The sequence below is a fragment of the Oncorhynchus mykiss genome, chromosome 28 (genome assembly GCF_013265735.2).
Source record: "Oncorhynchus mykiss isolate Arlee chromosome 28, USDA_OmykA_1.1, whole genome shotgun sequence".
NCBI classification, from domain to species: domain Eukaryota; kingdom Metazoa; phylum Chordata; class Actinopteri; order Salmoniformes; family Salmonidae; genus Oncorhynchus; species Oncorhynchus mykiss.
This window is the reverse complement of record NC_048592.1, coordinates 32,804,020-32,816,776: the sequence shown is the minus strand read 5'-3', so window position 1 is coordinate 32,816,776 and position 12,757 is coordinate 32,804,020. Positions and strand designations below refer to the sequence as shown.

General features: G+C 37.9%; 2 protein-coding genes across 4 annotated transcripts in view; one reads left to right on the top strand and one right to left on the bottom strand.

The window, feature by feature from the left end:
* The window catches only part of LOC110508224 (potassium channel subfamily T member 2), a 21,735-nt gene extending 19,662 nt beyond the window's left edge, over positions 1-2,073 (bottom strand). Inside the window, 4 exon segments of the mRNA XM_036966336.1 lie at positions 334-436; positions 691-748; positions 750-771; positions 1,606-2,073. Of these exon segments, the coding sequence (XP_036822231.1) occupies positions 334-436; positions 691-748; positions 750-771; positions 1,606-1,700 (278 nt within the window). The 5' untranslated portion in view covers positions 1,701-2,073.
* Positions 2,074-4,752: 2,679 nt separating this feature from the next.
* On the top strand, positions 4,753-11,252 carry LOC110509015 (complement factor H). 3 transcript variants are annotated; one of them, XM_036966231.1, is made up of 12 exons: positions 4,753-4,893; positions 5,570-5,761; positions 6,431-6,610; positions 6,908-7,087; positions 7,212-7,247; positions 7,610-7,759; positions 8,984-9,049; positions 9,573-9,743; positions 9,859-10,032; positions 10,240-10,404; positions 10,588-10,610; positions 10,798-11,252. In XM_036966231.1, exons 1-11 carry the CDS (start codon positions 4,833-4,835, stop codon positions 10,602-10,604), a joined length of 1,392 nt encoding a protein of 463 aa, XP_036822126.1. In that variant the 5' UTR covers positions 4,753-4,832; the 3' UTR covers positions 10,605-10,610; positions 10,798-11,252. The 3 variants fall into 3 exon arrangements, with proteins under 3 accessions (XP_036822126.1, XP_036822127.1, XP_036822125.1); XM_036966232.1 differs by having other exon boundaries at positions 4,767-4,893; positions 5,549-5,761; positions 7,610-7,735; XM_036966230.1 differs by having other exon boundaries at positions 4,767-4,893; positions 5,549-5,761.
* The last annotated feature ends 1,505 nt before the right edge of the window (positions 11,253-12,757 follow it).

Below are 12,757 nucleotides of genomic sequence, written 5' to 3'. Positions count from 1 at the left end.
AGTCAGCCACTAGATGCAACAGTGTTTTCTTTCCCACATCACCACACAGACATGGTTATGATGTCCTTGACTGACAGTGGATTCTAACATTTTCAACATGTTCAGTGCATTCACTACCTCTGTTTCCAGGCATAGAAATATAAGTGTTAGAATCATTGTCTTTGAGAATTGACGTGGCATGGTTTAGTACTGCTAATGACTGATACTTCTACATTCTCTTCGAGTTATCCCTTTTTTCTTCTATTGGAGTTATAAAAAGCTACATTTCTGTGACAATTCATTGAACTCCACGTGGTATGTAAATGCACCTACGACACATGGAATGAATGTCCTTACCAGCCATGTCCTATGGATGGGTCGTCTGTCAACACACGACACATGTATAGGATACAGCTCAGGACCTTCATGGAGAAGTCGAACACTCGTCTTCTCAGGCCTGGGAGACAGAGAGACAGAGAGGTTATAATGTCGTACTTAGGGTCAGGAGCACTTCCTCACCATGTGACTTGACCAGGAGAACATCTGGGTCCCTTAGTTATAACAGGTTCAACAGTTATAACCAATGCTATTTGTTACTGATGCAAAAGGTGTATTTTTCCCTCTTAAAAAAAGTACAAATAAGATTTAGGCACAGATTATAGCGTAGTTCGACTGTGACTAACGTTACACGTTTAAAAAAAGATGACTTACTTGATCTTTGGTTTTTGATGAAGAACAGTTTAAGTATCTCTTTGAAAGTACTTTCATTTGGCGTAAAATTCTACTTGCACCCTTGGGGAAACAATAGATATAAATTGTTTCTGTAAATAAAATGAATAATGTCATATTTACAAAGTTTTGGAGCATGGCTGGGTATTAACATTTTACTGCAGTGTTAACATTTTACTGAAGTATTAACATTTTACTGCAGTATTAACATTAAATTAAATCAGGGTCACACAGAGTGATTCTTGGTGGTCTTAAACAAATCTACCTTGGAAACAAAAGTATACACCTCACACACATGGTTATGGGCTTACAAAAAATAAGACACATGTACCATGTCAGATATAGAGTTTAAATGTATTCAGTTTTGAGTTTGCATCCCAATATTACACTTTATATAGATCGCAAAAGACTGAAATATAACAAAACCATTTGATATAGAAACACCAGATTTTCTGCGGTTTAAAACAAATAATGTTTATTAATGATTCAATTATGAATAACATTACACACATGACAAGAAAGGGCTACACAAGTGCAAAGATTCCACAGGTACAAACTCTAAATAAACTTTGACCCTGGACTATCAACTACTGCTGTATGCCGATCATAGTCTCATTCCCTTCTTATGCCAGCACCATGACACTCTAGGTCTTTATACAAATGTAACCCCCACAGATACATTTGTTCTAAGGGGTGCACCACTAGCATAGTCATTCTCTTCCCCTCTCCAACTGCACTTTGAAAAACACAAAATCTACTATTGTATTGAAAAAGTAAAAATGTTTTTTAATTTTTTATTCCACGAACCTTACATTTTCTACTAGCTACAACAATGTTTAACCACGTCATTTTTAAAAATAATTGTAGTTAACATGATGTCAAACAAACTGAACCTACCTCTCATCATTTTGTAAGTTCTGGTCCCCGAGGAGTAAGTCTCTGAATCTATACTTCGGGGGAAGAGGGGGTACTTCGCTCTCCAAATCAACCATAGTTCTCCAAATCTGAAATGTACACTTTTATGACTGTATTTTAGAACAATTGTTGTACTCCGAGTGCACAAAAGGTGTGTCTTCTCACTCCAAACGCTCGAAAAGACTGCATACATCACACAAATGATGTTACATTATTTGGAAAACAAGGAAGCAGCTATAGGCTAATTATTCAAAATCGTCCCATTTTTGAGCATCCTTGGCCGTGCATGTGCGACTACACCCAAAGTCCAATTGCATCATTCTATAACGTCTTGAGACGCTTTGCGTGGGTATCAGTGTCCGCAACATCTGAAGCGCACATTGCAGTCACTGGAGTCATTGGTTCATTGGTGATGATGATTAATGATGATTTCAATATATACAGTGCCTTCAGAAAGTATTCACACCCCTTGACTTTTCCCACATTTTTGTGTGTTTAAGCCTGCATTTAATATGGATTTAATTGGATACATTTCTTTTGACAAATTAATAAAAAAGGAAAAGCTGAAATGTCTCGAGTCAACAAGTATTCAACCTCTGTTATGGCAAGCCTAAATAAGTTCAGGAGTAATAATTTGCTTAGAAAAGTCACATAATAAGTTGCATGGACTGACTCTGTCTGCAATAATTGTGTTTTACAAGATTTTGAATGACTACCTCATCTCTGTACTCCACACATACAATTATCTGGTCCCTCAGTTGAGCAGTGAATTTCAAACACAGATTCAACCACAAAGACCAGGAAGGTTTTCCAGTGCCTCACAAGGAAGGGAACCTATTGGTAGATGGGTAAAAAAAAAGCAGACATTGAATATCCCTTTGAGCGTGATGAAGTTATTAATTACACTTTGGATGGTGTATCAATACACCCAGTCTCTACAAAGATACAGGCGTCCTACCTAACTTAGTTGCCGGAGAGGAAGGATACCAGTTAAAACAGAGTTTAATGGCTGTGAATGTAGAAAGTTGAGGATGGATTAACAACATTGTAGTTACTCCACAATAATAACCTAATTGACAGAGTAAAAAGAAGGAATCCTGTACAGAATACAAATATTCCAAAACATGCACCCTGTTTGCAACAAGGCACTAAAGTAATATTGCAAAAAATGTGACAAAGCAATTCACTTTTTGTCCTGAATACAAAGTGTTATGTTTGGGGCAAATCCAATACAACACATGGAAGAATTTTGAAATGAATAATGGGCAAATGTTACACAATCCAGGTCTATAATGCCTTTAGAGGCTTACCCAGAAAGACTCGCAGCTGTAATCGCTGCCAAAGGGGATTCTAACGTGTATTGACTCAGGGGGGTGAATACTTATCTAATCACGATACAGTATATTAGTGTTCTATTTTTCAGAAATGTTTTACAATTGTTCAAATTTTACTTCCACTTTGACATTACAAAGTATTTTGCGTAGATCGTTGACACACACAAAAAAAGACAATTAAATCCATTTGAATCAAAATGTGGAAAAAGTCAAGGGGTGTGAATACTTTCTGAAGGCACTACATTATTATTTGGTTGATTTGGATCAGTGGAGGCTGCTGGGGGGAGGACGGTTCATAATAATGTCCAGAAATAGACTGAATAGAATGGTATCGAAAACATGTGTTTGATGCCATTCCATTCACTCCATTCCAGCCATTATTAAGAGCCGTCCTCCCCCCCAGCAGCCTCCACTTGGATAAATACAAACAAACACACTAACACATGGAACAAACAGTCGTTTCTAGCACATGGTCATTTTCAACACCTGTCCCCTTGGGTTCTAATTGACACAAAGGGACATAAATAAATACATAATCAATGACAAATCACATAAAATCACAGATCGGTACATTATCACAATTATATGCACAAAATCAAATCTCATACTGTATGTATCCCTAATATTTACAACATAGAGTTACACGCAGCAGTTCATGATTGTGATTGCTATAGCAACCGGTTTTTGGTGTTTCTTCTGAATGTATTAACCAGTTTCAGCAGTTAATGTTCTTCTGATAAAGTGTTCCATGAATGTGCTCCTCTATATGAGAAGGAGCTCCTATAGAGGTTTTTCATAGAGGGACCCTGCAGTTTCCTCTGGTGTCCCATGAAATGTGGATTTAGTGTTATTGATGACCACACATTGTCCACGGTTTTCCAAGATGTAAACCAAACCAGCTAATGGCTTTGTCTGATAAATTGAACGTATGGAGTTTGGAGAGCAGTACCCTGTGATTCATTATGTCAAAGTCCTTTTTCAGGTCAAGGAAGACTGCCCCGACCACATTTCCCTCATCCAGTGATTTCTTGATGTTCTGCAGTAGGACACAGCTTGCTGTTTCAGTGGAGTATGTTGGTCTGAATCCAAATTGTTCCTGGTGCAAGTACTGATGCTTATCCAGATATGACATTATCTGTTCTGCTAGGACTTTCTCCAACACTTTACATAAGACAGGCTCGAATACATCTGTTTGACACACATCTCTGTGTTCAAAACAGCCAGCTTTCTTCACATCTCTGTGTTCAAAACAGTCAGCTTTCTTCACATCTCTGAGTTCAAAACAGTCAGCTTTATTGACATCTCTGTGTTCAAAACAGTCAGCTTTCTTCACATCTCTGAGTTCAAAACAGTCAGCTTTATTGACATCTCTGTGTTCAAAACAGTCAGCTTTCTTCACATCTCTGAGTTCAAAACAGTCAGCTTTATTGACATCTCTGTGTTCAAAACAGTCAGCTTTCTTCACATCTCTGAGTTCAAAACAGTCAGCTTTATTGACATCTCTGTGTTCAAAACAGTCAGCTTTATTCACATCTCTGAGTTCAAAACAGTTAGCTTTATTGACATCTCTGAGTTCAAAACAGTCAACTTTATTGACATCTCTGAGTTCTAAACAGTCATCTTTATTCACACATAATGAAGCATTATTTATAAGACAGTTCAATTGAAGTCAGTTACACCCCTTACTGTTCAAAACAAACACAGTCAGATGCACCAAAAAGTACATAGCCTATTTGAAAACTCTAGAGTTTGGAACTGCCCTAGGCAATGATTAACTTGCACACAGCTGACCTAAGCTATTTGTGAAATCCAGTTGACTTTATTCGGCAGTAAGCATTTGTCAGAGTCGCATGGGGTTATCTATTTTGTAGGGAAATGGGTGAACCAAAATGTTTGTTTTTTGTTCTATTGATTTGGTGTCTCGGCACAGTACACGGTAAGAGCTTCTGTTACGTGGCATTGTTCACTTCTCATTTTACAAAAAGTTGATTTCATTTTGTTGGCAATTTTGATTAAAATAACCAAGTGGACCTTATGCTCCCACGTTGTCTATGGGCTATTACAGATGTGAGCCTCACATTTCATACATTTCTAAGTGGATGGCATCTTTACTGCCATTCCATTACATGTGATCATTACAGGGTAAAGGCCTTTCATTGGTGATGATGGATGTTCAGGGTCATTTCACAAGCAGTGGAATTGTTAAAGGGATGTTTCATTCAACATGCAACTGAACATAACGTTTTCTCCCACCTTGGTTGTGGTCGAATCCCCAAGACAGATTTTGGATATGTGTTTTGCTTACTTGGGTATTTGATTGTCATGTTGTGTTTGGTCACTATCACCATAGGGCACAGTTCACAGTTCACAGTTCACAGTTCTGAAATGATGTCTAAAACACCTTACAAACACTGAAATACAATTCACAATACAAAAGTGTCCCTTTCTGATGAACTCGTCTGCAGTAGGTTTTTGAAAAGTCGTACACTTTTGGATTGTGATGTATTTATGCATCACAACACCACAATTCAAACGGCAATAAAGTCATCTGAAATGGTTGTTATCCGCTTTACTGTTCCTGTGATAATTAGGCCAAGGTTACTCCATTTCAGCGCAAGATTCCAAACAAAGCTGCCAGAAACTAAAACTGAAACAAGGTTATTTTGGCTCGGATGAAGAGACGTACCGGCACGGCACGGAACTTTACTATGCCTGCGATAAAGGTTGGAAACCTGCGGTTGAGGGGTGGTGGGCGATGGTTAAGTGTGAGAACAGAAAATGGTCCAACACACCTCAGTGCATAGGTAAGTGATTTGAGCATTCTTTAAAAAAAAAAAAATGTATCATGAATGAATTATGAGAACATTTGGTGTTAGAGATTTAGGTAGACTTTTAGAGTTCCTGCTGTCCTCATAGAGTACAGTGTGTACTGCTCACTGTTAATACCTGCATGTTGTACTGGGAAGTCACCAACAATCTTGTATTGCTTATTAACACGTTTTCTGTTCAGGTGAAGATGGAAACACTGTTGATGACTTTGTTTAAGCTTTCTTTTCATAATGTGTAGGGAACTTCTTGTACAACAGCCTAATTGCACTAGGTCACTAGTACTATCAAGAACTCTCCTGAAAGGGACTCTCCCAACTACATCACATGCTATCACAATACGTATCCAAACCCTGCCCCAAGTCCCCAGTTGTCCTTTGGCAGCCCTGATTTAGTGTATATGGCCATCTGGGCCGCCCTTAGGCTTCAGCTTTGTAAACACTAAATCCTGAGACTTTGGGTCAAGCACCGGGGTAAAACCTGACAGTGGAAAAGGTCTATACATCTTTATGGCACAGATAATAGACTAGTCCATCTACTTTGTCTACCTTAAGATAAATACAGACATGCTGTTTGGTTCAAAACTCACTCTAGCTTTTCTCCCTCATTCAATAAGATGTTTATAGTTTTTTGTTTTTGTTATTCAGATGAGAACGACTGCATTGCTCCAGATAACCCTAATGCTAAAGTGAAAACCCCTGAGGTGAAAGGATGGTATCCCAATGGAAAAGTAGTTTGGTTTGAATGTGATGGAACATATGAAATTGAGGGCCCTATCACAGCTAAGTGTGAGAATGGGACTTGGACAAAATTACCACTTTGTGAAGGTGAGTGTGTTCTCAGAGTTGTCTCTGTATAAAACCCTTGTTTTACTCTACCATGTGATAGGATAACGATGGCATAACGAGGACTTTTTGATGAAATTTAATTCAACATTACATTCTGTATTTTTACACATCTTTCACCACAGAGGGTGGCATTTAGTCACTGTATTCTCCTTCATGTTGTTAAACATTCAGTGACTGTCAGTCAAAGCAGCACGTGTCAGTGTTCCGCATGGGAAAGACGCTGTACATAGCAACATGTATTAGTGTCTGTGTTTCCACTGTCTTGGTTCTTTACAGAAAAAGAGGTCTCGTGTGGACAACCTCCTCTTGTGACCAATGCAGTTATCACTCATGAATATCAGGAGAAGTTTCAAGAAGGCTCTAAGATAAATTATAAATGTCGGGATTCATATACTTATGAAGGAACTGACTCAAGCGTTTGCCAATCTGGAGATTGGACCATAAGTCCCAAATGCAGTAAGTGAAGTCCTGACATTAGAGACATCATTTTATAGTGTGACTCCTGTTTCCTTGGTTGTTTTATCTTCTGAACTCTTCTGAATAAATCATTGATATTTGTTTCCTGCCTCCCTCTCAATAGTTCAAACTCCATCCCCCACAGAGAGGGCCAGCACAGGTAAAAGTGACCAGTCATTTTGTATCTTAGGCAAGAACAGCTTTGTTTACCCAAATGGCAATAAACTGGAAATAGCAATATTGAACAATGTAACTGGCCAAACGAGCTAAACAAACCTGCGGGTTTCTTGTTTTGTGAGTGACATTTCTATAAGATGTTTTACATTGCACAAATTGTGCCCCCTGATATTCCTTAAACACCCCAGACTGATGAATCTATGAACATTGGGTCATTGACATCAGTTGAGGCCAAAACTGTATAGTTTGTAGGAACAGCCTTCAAGCTAATGTTATTAATCATGTAATATTATTGTTATTAATCATGTAATATTATTGTTATTAATCATGTCATGTGTGGAACAGGTGATGGAGGCAGCAGTACTTCGAGTGACAGAGGAAATGGCGGCACATCTAGCGGAGGGGACCACCGCACATCTAGCGGAGGGGGCCACAGCACATCTAGCGGAGGGGGCCACAGCACATCTAGCGGAGGGGGCCACAGCACATCTAGCGGTAATCTGAATCCAAATGAGAAATTCCATAAAAAAATATCCTAATTCCTTCCTCAGTTTAGTTCAGCCAGTCATAAATATTGTAACAAACCTGGCATTGATTAGACCTTTTGCCGTAATGCCACAATATTCTGCTGTAACTAAGTCTTAGCAGGTTAATTAATTAAATACATAGTGTGAATTTACAATGTTATTTGTAAGAGACCTGGATCGCTGAAACGTTACAGGTTTTTGGTAATTATTTTGTTGGTATTTTATTAGGATCCCCATTAGTTGATTAATTATTTTGTTGGTATTTTATTAGGATCCCCATTAGTTGATTAATTATTTTGTTGGTATTTTATTAGGATCCCCATTAGTTGTTGTAAAAGCAGCAGCTACTCTTCCTGGGGGTCCAACACAAAACATGATACATAATACAGAACGACATGATACAGAACATCAATAGACAAAAACGTCTCAAGGACAGAACTACATGAATGTTTTAAAAAGGCACACGTAGCCTACATATCAATACATACACACAAACTATCTGGGTCAAATAGGTGTTGTGCCTCGAGGTGTTGCTTTATCTGTTTTTTGAAACCAGGTTTTCTGTTTATTTGAGCAATATGAGAAGGAAGGAGGTTCCATGCAATAAGGGCTCTATATAATACTGTACATTTTGTTGAATTTGTTCTGGATTTGGGACTGTGAAATACCCCTGGTGGTATAAGTGTGTGTGTAAGAGTTGTGTGTACGTTGACTATGGAAACAATTTGGGATTTTCAACACCTTAATGTTTCTTAATAAAAGAAGAAGTGATGCAGTCAGTCTTTCCTCAACTCTCAGCCAATAGAGACTGGCATGTATAATATTGATATCAGCCCTCTGATTACAATGAAGAGCAAAACGTGCCGATCGGTTCGTGGCCAGCTGCACGTTACAAATTTAAAGGTAATTTCCGATTGAGTCGACATATGCAGAGTTTACCGTGAATGTAGTCTTCGCTAAAACAGGAACATAGCCTTTAAATTTCATCAGGCTGTAATGCTGCATTTCCACGATACAGATTGATCAGACTCCTAAGTTTCATGGCCTCAATCCAAAAACGAATGCAGAAAAAGTAAATGACGGAAAAAACAGCTGTAGAATCAATATATTTATTATGTCTTGTGGTTTCCAATGTCTAATGTCTCATAGCAGCTTCATTTTTACAGATATCTGCTGTAACTGTCTCCAACAGGTGATGAGGCCTCACTCAATGTCAGACCCTCTGCCAGACCACAACCTGGTGGTCCATTTTTACCTGGTAATTCAACCTTTCTGTTTTCCACTTTTCAGCATTAGACTTAATATTATAATCTTATTTAGTGAACCAAACAGAAGCTAGTCCAGGAACACCAACTTAAATTGTCCAAGTGTGATGCTTTATAATTTGTAACAAGCCTTTATATTGTGTTATAACGAGACTTTAACCCCATCAGTGCTGAGACCCCAGCAAAAATGGGCTTTTTATTTATCTGACTTTCATTTATCTGCATGTCCAGCCCTTATATTTCACCTCACAGTGAAGTGTTTTACCATTTTATTTTTAGAACAACCAGGGTTACAAGTAGAACACAAAATCCAGGGGACATCCAGGGGTCGAATATGCTAATGACACATCTTATAATGCATTATAGCTGCATCATAATGCATTATACATGGATGCTTAAAGTACATTTTTACCACAATTCCTTTCACCTGGAAGTGGCCTGGATTATGACCTGAAATGTCTCAGAACAATATGAGCATTATTTTTGTAATCCTGAAGAGCTGTATGTGTTGTTCAGTTGATAGGTGTGGAGAGAAGCCAACAGTTGATAATGGGGATTTTATCAGTGACTCTGACAGAAATCGAATGGCACTGACCTTCACATGCATTAACTATTATAAACTTGTGGGCCCAGAGCAAGTGATGTGTCATAATGATCAAACGTGGTCAGAGCTCCCCATTTGTAAAGGTAAGTCAATTAATCACTTGCTAAAATTAGCAAGATACCATCACACACCTAATTGTCTTGTCTCATAATATATCAACCTTCGTTAACACTCTTATATCAACTCTTTATATACCAGCTCCCTGTACCATTGACAAAATGACATTTGACATGCTGGATCTTACAAAAGATATGTTTGTGAAGGAAGGAGAGAGTCAGACATTTCTCTGTAAAGTAACTGATTATTATGAACGACGTCTTGTTGCTGATGTTCAATGTCAGAATGGACGAGGGGAAACTGGCAGATGTACATGTATGTATGATGAACTACACACAACACAAAAAAACAGAATATACAGTATTTTAACACAATGTTTTCTTTGTTTATCAATTGTTTATAATTTAGTTTAGTTTATTATGTTTAAAGTCGACTGTAAATGAGTCCCTATAAAATATATTATCACAAACTCAATGTATAAACCTTCATTAACACTTATATATTCATTCTCTTTTTACAAAGTGGGCTGCAAACTGGAAAAAAGGGTTAAATATTGGCTGGATCTTACACAGGATATGTTTGTAAAGGAAGGACGTCAGACATGGAACTGTAAACAAACGGATTACACTGGTCGTCGTCTTGTTGCAGATGTTGAATGTCAGGGAGGATATTTAACCGCAAGCGGTTGTAAGTCTAATGCAACAGTAGGATAGAGAATATAATCAACTGAAACACATTCTACACAGGTTTTTTGTCAAGTGTGAAATCATATTGTCTTTAAGTTACAATAGTTGTACATGCCAGTTACTGAAAATGCTACTGTAAGCCTCATAAGAGACTAAATATTAACTACAATGTCATCCCATTTAGGTTACCAGCTAAACTAATATTTGGTAAGTGTTTATGGATCTCTGCACAGGTATTAAACTCAAGCAAACTTCAATGGAGGTTTTGTCAGTGTCAGATATACATGAATAGAATCAAGAAATGGTGAGGCCAGTCCCATAAATACTGACATTAGTTGTGGTGAGTCTCTCTCCTCTTATGTAACTTCAACAAGGTTGTGTATTCTCTTCACAGGCCTGGTGAATCAATGCAACAAACCCAAAGCTGCAGCAAATCCCCTGGAAGAGAGGACTTCCCACGTTGGCCACCAATCAAGATCATGATGTGTTTGATAAATGTGCTTTTACATTTGGTTCATGATATGGAATCTGTCTCATAACACAGGGGGTTAGTAGGGGAGCAGAGAGGAAAGGAGGCCCACCATCTTAGGATAGGAGGCTGTCTGACAAGATTCAGACAGTCATTCTGAATGATTCAAAAGAAATGAAAAATACATGTTGAACATAATAATGGGAAGGTTGATGAAACAGTTGATCAGCAAAACATTTGATATTGATCCTCTATTCATTTAAAGCAGCAAACTACTGGTAGTCAATGGGAGTCAAATCAATAGAATGTACAGTATACAATGGACATGGATTCATGTAGAAAATGTCATGGCTTGGATCTATAAAAGAGATATAATTAGACATGTGTGTGTGTGTGCTTTTATATGCCTTTATTGGTTTTACACCAAATCAATTCACTAACAAATGTGTCAAACACAACACACATCAACAGTTGACACTAACCAACAACTAACTATCCAGAAGCATATTCAGTAGAACAGAAGACAGAAATGCCTATTAAACATATCTGAATAGTTTGAATAGTATAATGAAGACAGTGTGACAATATGGAATCCATATAAGAAGGTTTACACTGCTGCTACTCTCTGTTTACCATGTATACACAGTCACGTTAACCACACCTACATGTACATAATACCTCAATTAGCCCCAATAACCGTTGCCTCTATATAGCCTCTCTACTCTATATAGCTTCTCTACTGTATATAGCCTCTCTACTGTATATAGCCTCTCTACTGTATATAGCCTCTCTACTGTATATAGCTTCTCTACTGTATATAGCCTCTCTACTGTATATAGCCTCTCTACTCTATATAGCTTCTCTACTGTATATAGCCTCTCTACTGTATATAGCCTCTCTACTCTATATAGCTTCTCTACTGTTATAGCCTCTCTACTGTATATAGCCTCTCTACTCTATATAGCTTCTCTACTGTATATAGCCTCTCTACTGTATATAGCCTCACTACTGTATATAGCCTCTCTACTGTATATAGCCTCTCTACTCTATATAGCTTCTCTACTGTATATAGCCTCTCTACTGTATATAGCCTCTCTACTGTATATAGCTTCTCTACTGTATATAGCCTCTCTACTGTATATAGCCTCTCTACTGTATATAGCTTCTCTACTGTATATAGCCTCTCTACTCTATATAGCCTCTCTACTGTATATAGCCTCTCTACTCTATATAGCTTCTCTACTGTATATAGCCTCTCTACTGTATATAGCCTCTCTACTGTATATAGCTTCTCTACTGTATATAGCCTCTCTACTGTATATAGCTTCTCTACTGTATATAGCCTCTCTACTGTATAGTGCCTCTCTACTCTATATAGCCTCACTACTGTATATAGCCTCTCTACTGTATATAGCCTCACTACTGTATATAGCCTCTCTACTGTATATAGCCTCTCTACTGTATATAGCCTCTCTACTGTATATAGCCTCTCTACTCTATATAGCTTCTCTACTGTATATAGCCTCTCTACTGTATATAGCCTCTCTACTCTATATAGCCTCTCTACTGTATATAGCCTCTCTACTGTATATAGCCTCTCTACTGTATATAGCCTCTCTACTGTATATAGCCTCTCTACTGTATATAGCCTCACTACTGTATATAGCCTCTCTACTGTATATAGCCTCTCTACTGTATAAAGCCTCTCTACTGTATATAGCCTCTCTCCTCTATATAGCCTGTATATATCTCTTTAAATCAAATTTCTCCATCAGCACTACACAGGTGTCAACCATTGATTAGTTCATATCTTAACACCACATTATTTGTGTGTGGATGCATAGTTTTTCACAGGACCTTAATCATGGACATTTCCTCAAAGAAA

Excerpts from the sequence above, each read along its gene's own strand:
- LOC110509015 (XM_036966230.1), top strand. The coding sequence starts at position 4,833 with ATGGGTGAACCAAAATGTTTGTTTTTTGTTCTATTGATTTGGTGTCTC. Across the intron at positions 4,894-5,548 it reads GTGTCTCGGCACAGTACACG|GCCAAGGTTACTCCATTTCA; the intron begins GTAAGAGCTTCT and ends TGTGATAATTAG. Across the intron at positions 10,033-10,239 it reads GGAAACTGGCAGATGTACAT|TGGGCTGCAAACTGGAAAAA; the intron begins GTATGTATGATG and ends CTTTTTACAAAG.